This window comes from Emys orbicularis, chromosome 3, assembly GCF_028017835.1.
Source record: "Emys orbicularis isolate rEmyOrb1 chromosome 3, rEmyOrb1.hap1, whole genome shotgun sequence".
In the NCBI taxonomy this organism is placed as follows: domain Eukaryota; kingdom Metazoa; phylum Chordata; order Testudines; family Emydidae; genus Emys; species Emys orbicularis.
Window position 1 is genome coordinate 160,542,734 of NC_088685.1, and position 15,937 is coordinate 160,558,670.

General features: G+C 43.6%; 1 protein-coding gene across 1 annotated transcript; it reads left to right on the forward strand.

Moving 5' to 3' along the window:
* The first annotated feature begins 8,504 nt into the window (after positions 1-8,504).
* On the forward strand, positions 8,505-9,978 carry MIXL1 (Mix paired-like homeobox). Its single transcript, XM_065401479.1, has 3 exons — positions 8,505-8,589; positions 8,684-8,955; positions 9,355-9,978. Exons 1-3 carry the CDS (start codon positions 8,505-8,507, stop codon positions 9,976-9,978), a joined length of 981 nt encoding a protein of 326 aa, XP_065257551.1.
* The last annotated feature ends 5,959 nt before the right edge of the window (positions 9,979-15,937 follow it).

Below are 15,937 nucleotides of genomic sequence, written 5' to 3' on the forward strand. Positions count from 1 at the left end.
CTCTCTGTTATATTTAAGTCACATTTTCAAGCTTTTCTTCTTCACAAGGATGAGGTTCAAAACATAAATATTTTTAAATGAAAGCTTACAGTTAGAAGCAGGACATCATGAGATTCCAGGAGCCAGGACCCTATCTATAAGCCTATTGTACCTATGCCTCAATTTATAGTCCTACCTATGCGTGTCTCTGTTAGGGGAATCTGATAACCAACTGCAAGTATTTGAAGGTAGTAAGAAGCATTGTTTAGGGTGTTATATAGTAACTAGGAGTCATGGGATAGAAATTAAGAGGAGGAAGTCCTTAGCGTCCAACTGAATCCTTAGGTAGAAGAAGAAAACTAAGGCCAGTTCTACACTAGAAACTTTTTCTGATATAACAATGTTGGTTAGGGGCGTGATTTTTTTATGCCATTTTTATGCTGGCGAAAGTCCTACTATAGGTGCAGTTATACTGGCAAAAGAGATTTTGCTGGTATTGCTTATTTCATTTGGGGAATTGGTATAAACTATACTGGCAAACGCTCTTTTGGCAGTATAAGCTGCAGCACCTGCGCTAGGAGGGTTTGCCAGTGTTGGGAAATGGCATTGTTGTATATATTACACAGAGTAATAAACACCCTCTAGTTCTCATGTAGCACTTTTTGTCATTAGATCTCAACATGCTTTATAAAGGAGGTATCATAATCCCCATTTTATAGAAGGAGAAACTGAGGCACAGAGAAGGGGAGTGACCCATCCAAGGTCCACATCAAATATGTGGTACCACTCAGTGCACATAAGGGCTGCTTAGAATTGTATCAGCTGATCACGGTTAAACTGCCTCAACTAGGCTGGAAAGCTCAATCATTTGTAAATGAATTCATCAATGGCTTTATGCTAACTGAAGCACAAATGATTAAGTCATCCACACTCGTCATGCTGTTATCATGATAAGGACACTTGCAGTTTTGCCCTGTGCTTGCACTAGAAGTCAGCTAGACCAATTCAGTTGCAATGATTTCTGGCAACTTGTACCACTGTTCCCAGCACAGTGCATTTTGAGAGATATTGACAGACATTGTGGGCTCTCTCTGTGGGCCCTGCGAGACTGTGAGGAGTCATACACTCACCATTCCCTTGGGTAGCACAGAACTCACCTGGTGCTGGCACTTGTTTATGGTACAGTCTTTAGTTACAGGTTCACATGCTATTGCCTTATCCCACAGTTGTTTCTACATCCAATAATGTGTGTAGCATTTTGTAGCAATGTACTGTACTCTGGATGCCAGACGGTCCATGAAAGTAATATCTATGAAAATTACACGGTAAACTTTACATGTTAGAATAATATAGGATAAGAGTGAAAAGCTTTCGGCATAAGCCAAAGTTCACTAGTTAGTTAACTTCATTGATATTTGCCTTACTCCTTGAATCACACCTAATTATATAGCACACAGGTGGCGGCAAAAAATAAATAAATTAAAATACATACCTTTAAGAGAAAAGCACTTACATAAAGAAGGCTGTCAATAAATTCACATTGGACTATTACCGGGGTAGGTAACCTATGGCACACGTGCCAAAGGTGGCATGCGAGCTGATTTTCAGTGACACTCACACTGCCTGGATCCTGGCCACCAATCCGGGGGGCTCTGCATTTTAATTTAATTTTAAATGAAGCTTCTTAAACATTTAAAAAACCTTATATACTTTACACACAACAATAGTTTAGTTATATATTATAGACTTATAGAAAGAGAACTCCTAAAACTGTTAAAATGTATTACCGGCATGCGAAACCTTAAATTAGAGTGAATAAATGAAGACTTGGCTCACCACTTCTGAAAGGTTGCCGACCCCTGGACTATTAGGACAATAAAATTAATGTAAGCATAAGAGAATGAAAAAATATTGCAAGATTACATTACAGATTTTACATGTGCATCTAGAGTTGTAGAAAACGGTGGTATTAAGAGAGCTCCCTCTCCTCAGATCTATTCAGGATTGCAAAGAAAGCTTCATCAGTTTTTGTTGATGTTCTGCTTGCTTATGGAACATCTTTGTAATAAATTGGATACTGCCCCCAAAACAGAAGGAAAAAAATACACTACACTCTTCCAGTGCAATAATGTTACCATAAAAGCTAACCCCCTTAGCATTTTCCTGCCCTTCCTGTTTTCTCCCTAGCAAGAGCTGCTGCATTGAGACCACAGTGAAGAATGATTTTACTGGAAAGCAGCACTGGCTGGAGCAGGGGAAGCTAGGTTTACAGAACTGGGATCTAGTAATTAGACAGCACTAGAGGGAAGCATCAGAAACCAGATTTAAATGTGCCTTTCTCCCCTTCCAACTAGATCAATTATGGGCACCACAGCAAAGAAGTGTCTCTGGTGGGAACAGGGTTCAAAATCATGAAAGATGAGCAGTGGTGGGTGGCAGGAGAGATGAGTTTTAATGGCCATATTTGTAGTCAGGAAGGAATTTCCCCCCAGCTCTGATTGGCAGAGACCCTGTAGACAAAGCTCATTACAGGATCAGGGCCCAAGTTACTGAGTTGTATGTTATAGGATGTTATTAAGATGTGAAAACTGCACTTTATAAAGGAAATCCCGAGTTATTCTTAACTACAGCAGAGATAGCAGCCAAGTAGAATCCAGACTACAAAATGTGCCACACCTAGAATATAATGTATTCTGTTCCATCTTTCTTCTATTTGCCTTCCCCTCTTTTTATAGTCTATATAAATATCATCTATCTATGTCTCCTAATTAAAGTTTTGAAGTCTGTGAAGGGTCCCTCATAATTTCATTTTTTAGGAAAAGTATATTAATCATTACAAGCTAGTTATTGGAGCTCCTCCCTCCCCCTTTCAATATCAAGATACAGGAAAGTGCAAGAGAACCCATGGAATCTCTGTTGCCCTAAGGATGTCACATAAGTGATAGTTTACAAGGGAAGTGCTGAAAGATCAAAGAACTGAGCCCATTTCCAAATCTACAGGTTGGGAATAGGTCCATTATCTCCCAATACTAGCTCTTTCCTGGGTTTGTTTTCAATATACATTGATATAATGTCTGTCTTCATGGGAAGTCTGACCTGGAAAATGAAGCATGTAGGTCCAAGGTCTGCCTTCAGTTACAGCAGGGCTGGATTGAGGCAAATGGGGATTTAGGCACACCCCCGTGTGGGTCCCCCACAGCTCTCCCCCCCCCACACCCGTGTGGCCCTGCCCCTGCTTGCACAATGGCACTCTGGTCCATGACTGGGATTAACAGTGACAAGGGTAAAACTCATAAATCTGCTGGCTGGTGGAGAAGCTGGGCCTCCCACATCTCGAAACTATCACTCCCAGTTACCAGGCAAATTAATGTCCATCCCAGAGGAAGACTCAGCCCCACCCCTTTACAAGAGCATGATGAGATGGTGGTAACAAGACTCTTTCCATTTCTCCCAGTCATCTCCCCTTGAGTAGCAGGGTTCGAAGTTAACAACCCATTTAGATGAATGGGGCAGTTAACACCTCTCTGAACAATTGTTTCATGTTCTTTGCAGGTTCAGGCAGAATGTCTTTTAATCAGTTAGGGTCTGTCTAAACAGGAAAATTATTCCAGAATAAGGTAGGATGTGAATTTAAAGTACTCTGGTTATTCCAGAACAACACATTGTGGGGGCACTCTTATTCTGGAATAAATGGGCCTGCATGAGTATATGGGGGAGGTACAATTTGTATATTAAAGATGTAAACAGAATTTAGTCCCTCCTTTATTTTGTATCATTGGTAAAAGGAATCTTTACATAACTGCATTGAGGAAACTGAAGTACTGTTTTTAAATTATGTCTTGGTGTCATCATAAATTCAGAGATGCTAAGGCCAAAAGGGACCATTGTGATCATCTAGTCTGACCTCCGGTATAGGAGAGCCCATAGAACATCTCCAAAATAATTCCTAGAGTATATCTTTTAGAAAAAATATCCAATCTTGATTTAAAAATTGTCAGTGATGGAGATTTCAAACTGGAACATATGCCGAGAAGGTCTACTAGGATGATCAGAGAAATGGAAAACCTACTTTACGAAAGGAGACTTAAGGATCTTGGCTTGTTCAGCCTAACAAAACAAAGGTTGAGGGGAGATATGATTGGTCTCTATAAATACATCAGAGGGATAAACAGCAGGAAGAGAGAGGAGTTATTTAAATTAAGACCCAATGTTAGCACAAGAACAAATGGATATAAACTGGCCATCATAAGTTTAGGCTTGAAATTAGACAAAGGTTACTAACAGTCAGAGGAATGAAGTGGTGGAACAGCTGTCTAAGGGGAGCAGTGGGGGGAAAAAACCTAACTTGTTTCAGGACTGAGCTTGATAAGTTTATGGAGGGGATGGTATGATGAGATTTCCTACAATGGCATATGGCCCACCTGTGACTGCTGTCCCTAACAGCCTGAGATGGGGCACTAGATGGGGAGGGCTCTGAGTTACCACAGATGATTCTTTCCCAGGTGTCTGGCTGGTGGATCTTGCCAACATGTTTGGTGGGTCTAACTGATCACCATATTTGGTAGTCAGGAAGGAATTTCCCCCCAGGTCCGACTGGCAGAGACCCAGGCTGTTGGGTTTTTTGCCTTCCGCTGCAGCATGAGGTATGGGTCAGGTGCTGGTTTGAACTACAGTAAATGGTGGATTCTCTGTAACATTAAGTCTTTAAATCAGTATTTAAGGACTTCAGTAACTCAGCCAGAGCTTACTACAGGAATGAGTGAATGAGATTCTGTGGCCTGTGATGTGCAGGGCAGACGAGATGATCATGATGGTACCTTCTGGCATGGGTGGAGATTGGGAGGAGCATGTAGGGGTGTCACCCTCCCAACTGTATACTATAGATTTTCACACTGTGGGACATATCCCCCTAAAGGATGTGCAGAGGAATGTTCAGAGGGGTGAGCCCTGTTGTGCATGGCTGGCCCATGCTGCCAGGCACTGCTGCTCACCCCCCTAAATGTTCCTCCAGGCCCCCATAGGGAAGCACACCCCACAGTGTGAAAACCTCTGGTATACGTTCAGGGGGGCAAGTGGCAAAGCCAGGCGGCTTGGGCCAGCCCCATAGGGGAAGAGGGAGGAGAGGCTTGGGCCAGCCCCACACAGAGGGGCGTGGGGAAGGAGCACCACCTTCACCCCCGACTCACTCATTAAGTACACTGTAATTTAAGTACCACTAACAATCAGTAAATCCGAAAGTTAGACTTATACCTATTATTAATAGTATTAAGCCCCCTGCCCCAAATATAGAAGTCAAACTATGCCTTGTGGCCTTTACAGTCTGTGAGTCCATGAGAATCCACCACAATGCTTGGTAAATTGTTTCAGTGGTTAATTTCCCTCACAATTAAAAATTCATGCCTTATCTCCAGTCTGAATTTGTCTAGCTTCAACTTCCAGCCATTGTTATATCTTTCTCTGCTAGACTGAAGAGCCCATTATTAAATATTTGTTCCCCATGTAGGTACTTACAGGCTGTAATCAAGTTGCCCCTTAACCTTCTCTTTATTAAGCTAAATAGATTGAGCTAGAGTCTATCACTATAAGGCATTTTTCTAATCCTTTAATCATTCTTGTGGTTCTTCTCTGAACCCTCTCCACTTTATCAACATCTGTCTTAAATTGTGGGCACCAGAACTAGACACAGTATTCCAGCAGCGGTCCCACTAGTGCAGATTACTGAGGTGAAATGACCTCTTTGAGATTCCCCTATTTATGCATCTCAGGATTGCATTCACTTTTCTGGACATAGCATCTCAGTGGGAGCTTACGTTCAACTGATTATCCACCACAACCCTCAAATAATTTCCAGAGTCACAGCTTCCCAGGATAAAGTCCCTCATCCTGTAAATATGGCCTACATTCTTTGTTCCCAGACAACTGAGTAAGCAGTATACACCTGAAGCAACTTTCAATATTTTTGGCATTAAGTCTACATAAATCCTCTTCATCTGGGAAGCATTTATCACAGACCTCCCTGCCCCTTGTACTCAACTGTGAGGAATTACACCCATTAGTTGTGAGTGGGTGGGAGAAGAGATGTAGTGACACAGGCCTCTGCTTAATATTTACCTACAGGAATTTCCAGATGTGTGTAACCTATATCTTAAAAACAGAGAACAAATCTTTGCTGCAGCAGGTATGTTATAAACCAACAAGCACAATTTACTGTGAGATACTCCCCAAACAAAACAGGAGAGAAGATCAATAGGAGATAAACTTTATTTACCATTTCTCAGTCTGTAAAGGTCCTTCCACGCCACTAAATCGTACCTTCAGTGTATATACTCAAGCGCTAAAGACTGGTAGGAAAAGAAAAGCTACATCCTTTAAGAATTCTAGGAGAATGTTTTGAGAGGGATAAGTGCTGAGGTGTCTGGCCTAACAAACTTGACAGGGACTCATTAAAGGCCCAGGCCTGCGAGAACACTGCATAAGATGCAACAGAGGGTCCTGTGGCACCTTTAAGACTAACAGAAGTATTGGGAGCATAAGCTTTCGTGGGTAAGAACCTCACTTCTTCAGATGCAAGAAGAAAATGTTTCGATTGGTTTAACAAGCAACTGTTTGGGGGGCTTTTTAGAGGAAACAAAACCCTTCAGCTGGTGACTGAACTGAAGAAGTGAGGTTCTTACCCACGAAAGCTTATGCTCCCAATACTTCTGTTAGTCTTAAAGGTGCCACAGGACCCTCTGTTGCTTTTTACAGATTCAGACTAACACGGCTACCCCTCTGATACTTGACTGCATAAGATGCTTGTTTGCATTTGCAGGACTGAGCCCATAATGCGTGCCCAAATTGTGGTCCATAGAGCTTTAAAATGAAGCCCCTGCTCTGCCCTCCTCTCTGTAATAACTGCAAAGCAAGAACAGAGCTGATCACCAGCAATGAAACTGAAGTTGAACACACACCTATTACAATGATGCATGGCTCTTTGGCAATTTATCAATGAGGACCTGGGGTTGGGGACACCTGTGCATTAAATCAAATGACTGAATAGATTAACTGATTGCAAAGAAATGCCTGTGATCAATAAGCAAGGAAAGGAAAGCTAGGTCAAAAGACACAGAATATAAACACACCATGCCTGTTGGGAATAGTGTTTACAATCATTTGAAACAAGGCACACAGTTTTGCTGGTAAATGTACATAGAGACAAACAATGCTATAAATGGTTATTGATGCCTATCTAGCTGGAGCTGTGGTTTAAATAGTTAAAAGCCCGGTACAGACATGCCAAAACTGCAAGATTCAAGGAGGAATGCACATCCAGAGCGGCCCACCAGCTTCACAATCAAGAAGGGTCACTGTGTACTTTAATGGGTAAAGTACATTGCTCAACAATAGTGCAGTAACAATCCCTTTACAAGCTTCCAAGACCTAAGAACTATTTTATTCAGGGAGTACCCTTCCAAAGGAAGGCAGAGGCATGTCATGTGAACCAAAGGGTCTAAGGAGAATCGTTAACTATTGCTAATTACAACAAACAACAACAAAACAAACAAAATACACCGCCACCACAACACAAGTCAAGTGTTCTGGTGGTTTTTGTGATGACTGCCTTCCCCCGCACTCCACCAAACAACCATCAGGTGACTACACTTTCGGGTTACCACTTTTATTTATGATGGATTAAAGCCAGTTCCTTTCAAATGCATGTCATTGTAGAAAGGAAAAATTCCAGCACATCATGATATGAAGGAAGGGACTCCATAAAATAATGATTTGCATCTTCCACCTGAGGACTGTCCAGATTTCTAATGTTTTGTATAGGGCCAGCCCACATGTACAATTCCTTACCCGGAAATCAGAGTTTCCCCTCTGAATTTCCGCCCCAGAGAGCTTGGTTTCCAATCGCTTCTTTTATTAAGAGTGACTCTGTTTTCGGCACGTATCAACGTACGGATCGTTCAGTCACCAGCTGAAGGGTTTTGTTTCCTCTAAAAAAAACCCCAAACAGTTGCTTGTTAAACCAATTGAAACATTTTCTTCTACAACCCTTCCCGAGCGTCCCATTTGGCCGGAGTGCAGAATACAGGACAGCCTGGTTACCCTATGTATCTCAACCTATTTCTCTTGGCTTATCCATGTCCAGGCGCCCCATCCCTCCTGCCCACACGCCAGTGTTAGTGTTCGCAGCTTGGATTGCTGAGAAGACCCCTAGGAATAAAGCTCGCTGGGGATGGGCGCACCATAGGTTCGCACTTTTGTCCTCTTGAGTCAATCTCCGTCCTAAGGAAACGACTATCATCTGTCTCTCTCTCCCGCCGCCGCCCTCCCCCCCCCGCATCCTAAAGAGACCGGCTGGCTCGGGAAGCCTTTGATCACCGGAGACCAACCTCCATCCACCCCCGGGGCGTCTGGCCTCTGCGCTCCCAGTATAAAGAGGAGCGTGGTGAGGCGGCCTCGTGGAAGGGGAACCCAAACACGCTGGTCTCTCCAGCCCTCTCAGCTACAGCAGCGCTGCGCACGTTGGGCGGAGCCCCATGGATCTCTATCCCACCCAAAACGCAGCCCACAGGGGGGGCCTTGCCCCGCCGGAGGGCCGCTTCCCCGGCGCCTTCTGCACAGGTAGGTCCCAGCTCTGTACGCATCGGATCCCCGCTGCGCCCCAACTCTAGCTCGGCATAGGCACGCGTGGCTAACTTGCATTGTGTCTCTGCAGACAGGAGTGAAGTGGCCGGAGGTGGCTGCCCTTCCCTATCCCAGGATCTCAGCCCGCCCGCCTCGGCCACTGTGGCCGCTGCCTTGCCTGCCCCGTTCCCCCCGGACGCGGCTGAGCTGGTGCCTTCCATCTCCCAGCGCAGGAAAAGGACCAACTTCACCACGGCTCAGCTGGAGACGCTGGAGCTGGTCTTCAACGACACCATGTACCCCGATATCTACCTGCGGGAGAAGCTGGCCGACATGACCCAGATCCCGGAGTCCAGGATCCAGGTGAGTGGGAGACTAGGGCTCTCGTGTCATTTGTAAGGGTGAGGCCAGGATCCCCCAAACTGTCTGTCTCCAAACTCCCCAGCCACTTCGTGTGCGCACTTCCTTGCCTAGCCTTACCACACAGGACGCGCTCTTGGCCTCGGTCCTCCGCCTTGAGCCCTGGGACGCTGCTCCCTTTTAAGAATGGAACAAAATCGCTCGATCATTGGACATCAGGCCAAACCCTGGTGGTTTAACTTCTCTGCCTAACCCCTCCGATAACCAGCTCTTTGCAGCGGCGAACAGGTTTATTTTATGGGCCTGATCCTGCCAGCTCTCAATCACAGCTCACTAGGGTTCATAACACAGCATGGTGACGCGTGTCCACATCGCTACGGCTAATATCTGATCTCTTCCCAGGTCTGGTTCCAGAACAGACGTGCCAAATCCCGGCGGCAGCGAGGGAAACCTTACAGCAGTCCAGCAGCTGCAGAGCCTTTCCCTAGCCACAAGGCTCCTGCCAAAAATGCATATCCACCGGTGGGCATTCAGCAGCACACATCAAACACGGAGCAGCACAACTACTTCCAGGCCCCCGTGGGTCCTTCAGGGGTTGCCTACGCTACCCAGCCTCATTTTCCCAGCAACCATTCAAGCACTAGCGTAAAGGCTCCGGAGGATCATCAACCTCATTACGCGCTGTCGGGAGTAGCCCAGATCATTCAAATAAAAGAGGAAAACGCGGGACCGTACGAGTGGCCCTCCAAAATGCCCTTCCAGCCTGGGCTTGGGGTGGATTTTGAGAGTGTCCCTCCGAATAGGGCTATCGGACCTGAAATGAATTTTCTAGTGCCCTCCCTCCCCCTTTCAGCCGGTGCGAGTAGACATGGAGGTATGGGGAAGCTGTGTGGTCCTCACGCCCAAACGCCCCAGACCATGTGTGGACAATATTCGCCCGTCTCTGATGCAGAAGACACCAGCGGCTATTCCGAGTCCGGTTCCGAGTGGGAGGAGAGCACCTTAAGTGCCTTCAGAGGAATCTGAAGAAACCATTCAAGCTCCGCGCGGGGGGTGGGGGAAGGCAAAAGGAAATACGGGTAAAAGTTAATTTTTAAGCAACTTTTTGTCATCATGGAGTTTTACAAATTCGCCGTTTTTATCTTTTAGAGTGAAAAAATAAGTCTTGTAAGTCACAGGTCCCTTATGAAAAGGGTATTTATTTGTGAGCTCAGGTGTCTGGCAAACAAAACTGCTAACCAATCATCTACCTGGTGTAATTTTAATCAGCCAGACAACCTCCACCAAATCAAAACTATTTTACCCAGGAAAGGGAGACATGGCAAGAATTAAGTCCGTGCTAGTGACTGTGAAACAAGTAGAAAGCAATTTCTTAGTTTCCTTATTTTTAAATAACTTACAGATAAACAACACTCGTTTGGTTTTTTGACTTGTAGCCTAATAGGCAAAGGGGAGTAACTCGCACAACTCCGTATCTTGTTTACACAAAGCCACTGAGAACGCCCCTGGTGAAACTAGCCAAGAGGGAAGCTGGAGGTTACCGTAATCCTAGAACTGGTACAATTCCCTCTCACCTCTTTTCCTAAAAGTTTCCTAGCAGCACCCGTTGAATAACATGTTGCAGAATGCCTGTCTTTCACTGAACCCTAAGAGGTTCCTAAAACTCCTTGCTCCCAGACGGGAGGGAGGGAGCCACACCCAGGATCACTGGTTTGTGTAATAGATACATGGATGTACTGAGCCACTGAAAGCTTCTAAGCGTCTTCGTAGATCGCTGCACTGTAATTTAATCACAAGGTTTTAGAATTGCACTATTGAGAGCCATATAAGAATATGACTGCCTCGTTTTGTGTAAATATGACTACAGGCAGCTGTGTGTGGGGTAGGGTTAGAAAGGCATAAACAGTGTTGGAGAGAGAGTACCCTCAGTGTAATTAAATGAAGCTTAGTCTTCTTAAATGTGTAAGATTTTAGATTTCATAGTTAATATTACATCCAATATAAAATAATTAAGGAGTGTATAGAAGACCCAATGTTTCTGGGCGGTTCCCCCCTCTTCCCCCCCTTAAGATACATACAAGTGTCATTTGACTACAGTGAAAGTGTGTAACAGAAATTACCATGATGAATACAAAACTGTTCTCTCGCTTGAGGATGAAATTAAGTGCAATAGTAAAACTTTATTTTACCTATTTATTTTAAGTAAGGTACATGGGGCTTGTAAAACTACCATTGGATGAAAATACAGCTCGGCTTTTAAAATAAGAACAGACTGATACTCAGTTGACCTAGCAATGAAGATTAAAACAAACAAACACAAAAAAACCCACCCCACACTAGCCAGTTTAACTCCTAGTTTATTTATTTTTGCATCTTTATTTAACCTTCTGTAGAAGGATTAGGAAACGCCTGGAACTATGTTTTGGAAAAGCTGTGACATTTTTTGAGAAGAAAAATAAATAATTTGTTATACTTGCTTTGCCTTATGTGCCATTTTCTAAATTCCTGAAGGCAGGGATCAACTCCTTCACTATGTTGCATTTCTAGTGTAGAGCAGACTCAGACAAAGGGGAGAGGTACTGGAGTATCCAATCTGCTGCTTCTGTTGCTAAATCAGGTCAAGAAACCTGTTTTGATAAATTGCAGCTCAAGATTGAATTAGAGAGCAGGTTTGAACAATAGTCAACAAAATGTGTTAATTTACCTCTGAGTCATAATTTGATTAGCACAGATGTTGCTGGGGGTCAGGGGTGGGGAGGGAGAATGTAAATCCTAACTGCCCTTCTAGCAGTGCGCAAAAAAAAAAAAGTTTGAAACTTTGACTGAGCCAGCAAACTATGTAAATCTAACGTGCCATACCACCCCATGAATTAGGTTAGATGTTAACCAAAACCACATAAAAATACATCAATCTTTCTTCAGTTAGTGTCCTCTTAACGGGGTGGATCGTAAACTTTCTTTGAAAGGCTCTATAAAATTCTTCAGAAGGCTCCAACCTCTTGCGAATACTTAAACACAGATTTAGCTAAATTTTAAGCATCTGAATAGTCCCATTTACTCCAATAGTGCTATTCGCCTGCTTTCATGTGACTATATAATTTTCAGATTTAGTGTCTTGGAACCTAAACTGGGGGTTCAACTAATATTGGGAAAATTCCCACAGGTGAAAAGCCAGTGTAAACTGAACCTATGCTTAAAGCAAATTCTAAATTTAAAATGTTAAACATTAGAATATCTCCAATAATTAATGAAGATTTCCCGCAACAGATCTGTAATAGCAACTAGCTAGGTCAACCAACTGTTCCTGTTACCTCAGATGAGGTGACTGGGAATTTTGTCACCTGTCTTTCCTCCAAACTGGCCTGGGGAAGCTTTTCAAAAGTGAAAGAAAACTCCAGGATCACATAACATTACTTCTGCTACATTCCCCACCCAAATCATTTCTTGGTCTACGGCAGGGGTGGCCAAACTTACTGGCCCTCTGAGCTGCATACACCAATCTTCAGAAGTTTGAGAGCCGGGGCTTGGGACTTCAGCCCTGCAGGAGATGCCTGATGGGGCTTGGGGTTTCAGCCCTGCTGCTGTTGAAGCCCCACACCCTGGCAGGTGCACCCTGTTGGGCTGAAGCCCTGAAACAACGCGTGCCCCCCCCCCCCACCACTGGGCAGAAGCCCCTACCCCACCACCCTGCTGCAAGGCAGAGGTACCAAGCTCCCCCTTCAGTCTAATAGGTGGAGAATTGCAGGGGGGGGGGGCCTCCGCTAGCTGCATTCTAATGATAAAAGAGCTGCATGTGGCTCATGAGCCACAGTTTGGCCACCCCTGGCCTAGGGTGACTGTGCACAAGGTTCATTTTCGGCTGGAGTGAGGAATAAAGGAAGGGCTAGATTCTCTCTTGCACTCTGTCCCCTTTGCTTTGCCACCACTCTTTTGGCACAAAGAGGCCTTGATGACCCTCTTGTGGAGGAACCCCTAATGACTCTGTTGCCAGTGTAGATAGCTCCTATGGCAATCCCATTCTTGGACCAAGGGGAGGCAGTATTTCTGTAGCATGCTACATTAAAAAAAACCCTGGAGGGCTGATAACCCTTTGGGAACTATTGCTAGGTGGCATAGTTTAGAGGCCCCTGGGTTGCTCTAAACTACACTGAGGTTGGGGCTAGCATAGAACTAGATAGGGAATTGAAGTCACAACTGTCTCTGATGACTCCCTTGCTCCTCTGCTGTGACATGTGGTAGTCTTGCTAAACAGAGAACCTGGGTCTACATTTTTAAGTGACTTGCCAAAGGCTACACATGCAGGTGGTGGCAGAGTTAGTAACACCTCCTGAGAAATCAGTTCTAAGATCCATAATTATCAACTAGACCATGGTGCTGCTTGTGCAACAACTTCAAATCTCTGTACCTAGTTAGGCCAAATTAAATTATTAATGCTTACCTTTCTAATGTACTCTGAAATCTACAGCCGGAAAAGCCGTGTGTAAATACAGAGCATTATTAGAGATATTTGTTGAGGGGGTTACTAAGGAATTGTTTACATAGGTAATTTGTCCTGGCTGTAGCCATTGATGGCCAGCCGCCAGTGTAGCTGTGCTATGTAAATGTTTACAGATTCCTTGGCCAAAGGGACATCTGCGATCATCTGCTCTTTCTGTATAACAGCCCATAGAACTTCCCTGGAATATACTCTGGTTCAAACAGGAATTAGCTTTTAGAAAAACATTCAATCTTGATTTAAAAAAAAATTGCCAGTTGAGGCTACACAGGTAAAGCTACTATAAACAGCAATTTAAATGGTACAACTTACCCCAGTTTCAAACAGGGGTAAACCACCTGGGTAAAAATTGTGGCTTATAGCATCTACACTAACAGAGATTTTTACTGGCTGTTCATGGCTGGAAACCAGTATGGACCAAGGCCTGAGTTCCATAGTAACATGCTTGTACAGTGTACACTGAATGAGGCAGGTCTCTTTAGGAGCCATTAGTAGTTTGGGCAACAGAGCTAATTCAAGTTAGTAACCTTATAACATATGCATTCCATCTATTTGAAATGGTCTTCATTTACTTACCTAGCAGGAGAAAATGAAGGATGTCAAAAAAATCTGCGGAAATTCCAAAATCAATGAACTTTGTTTAAAATACCAGTAACAATTGCTTAGTGACAATATAATAGTAATATATCACATCATTTAGAAACTCCAGGCACTTAAAAGTAATTAAATGAGTAGGTAAGGACATCATTAAACTTATACTTCCCACATGATAAGACTGGTGTGTGTTGTATTAAGTACACCTCTACCTTGATATAACGCTGTCCTCGGGAGCCAAAAAAATCTTGCCGCATTATAGGTGAAACTGTGTTATATTGAACTTGCTTTGATCCACCAGAGTGAGCAGCCCCGCCTCTCCGGAGCACTGCTTTACTGTGTTATATCCAAATTCGTGTTATATCGGGTCGCGTTATATTGGGGTAGAGGTGTATAAAGAAATGGAAGATTTCTTACCCAATCATTTCTTTCTAGTAGTAGTATCCCCTAGAATCCGTAATGAATGGACTAAGCCTTTTTCCTGCAGAATTCTGAGCTTTTGTTGTCAGAGGCTCCAGGAATAAAATCTGTCCCTCCCTTCCTGCCACCAGAAGAGTTCTTCCAAAGCTGCAGAGATACTCAAGATAGTTAAGCACAATATGAACATCATCACGAATGCACTTACCTTTACACAATTTCATCACAGCCTGGAAACCTAAAACATATTCTGGCAATCAATACAACTGCTAGGATAGATCAGATTGAGATGGAATTACTAGAAAGGAAATTGCTCGGTTAGAAATTTTCCATTCTACTATATAGCACATCCCATAGCAAGTGGAATATAACAGTGTATCATGTAAGTGAGGAGGGAAGGAGTAAAGCAGAATTATTAATTTTGTTTACATTAAGGTAGAATAAAAGATATAAATTCCTTCATAAAACACTTTTTAAAGTTAAGCAATTATTTGTTAACCAAATGGATGCCCCCGCAAAAGAAGAGAAACCTCCTTTGTAGAGTTCAATACATGTATGAATGAATACCATGATCCATGCCCTCCACATTTCCTGTTCATTGTCCCCTAGGAGCCTTGTAGAGTGAGTCTTGATTCCCCTCAGGGAATGACTTCCCAGAAGCACAGTCATATAGTTTAAGGTCAGAAGGGACCACCAGATCATCCAGAGTATTCCAAGTGAAGCAGGATTTAATTGTCTTGGGAAGGGCCATTTTGAGGCTATGAGGCCCTGGTGTTTTGGATGGAATGAGAAAAACATGACCAATACGTATACGAAGAGGAGTTGTCAAGCATTTGAACCTGGAACCTCTTGTACATAAAGTGAGAATCAGACTTGTAGACCAAGCAAGCTACTTGGAAGCAACCAAGCTATTTGGTTTCCACCAAGCAGATCATCTTTACCAATAACTGGTCTAATTCTTGGTCTTTAGATTGTCACTCCATGGTATAGTTCTTCTTGAAAGATATGAGGCTTTTAATCAGGCCTTGAATTAGGGGCTTGCAGAGGCTTGGTGACCCAGTAAATTTTTGATGTGGCTATTTTGTGCTCCCGAATCTAGGCTTTCTTGAAAAAGACTCTAGCCCTCATAATTGAAGAGATATTTTTCCAAATGTGAACTAAATGTAAACTGAAGCAGTAACGCCTACCTGAGTAGGTCAGAAAGCCTGAAACAATAGTTCTAAGAGCTCTTTCACTTCATTTAATTTTAATTTCATTTAGGTGTTAACTCAGATGTCCAAAGATGACAGTTTAAATGGGAACACTGCTATTTCCTTGCTGGTCAAAGCTTGCAAGAAAAAGAGAGAAGTGGTCATATGAAGATCTGGGAAAGACAACTTTTTTGGCATCAGGAGTGGGCTGCACTTGGTAGAGTACCACCACTTAGGGCTGGTCTGAATGCACTTTTTGTACTGATGTAACTATATTGGACTGCAACAA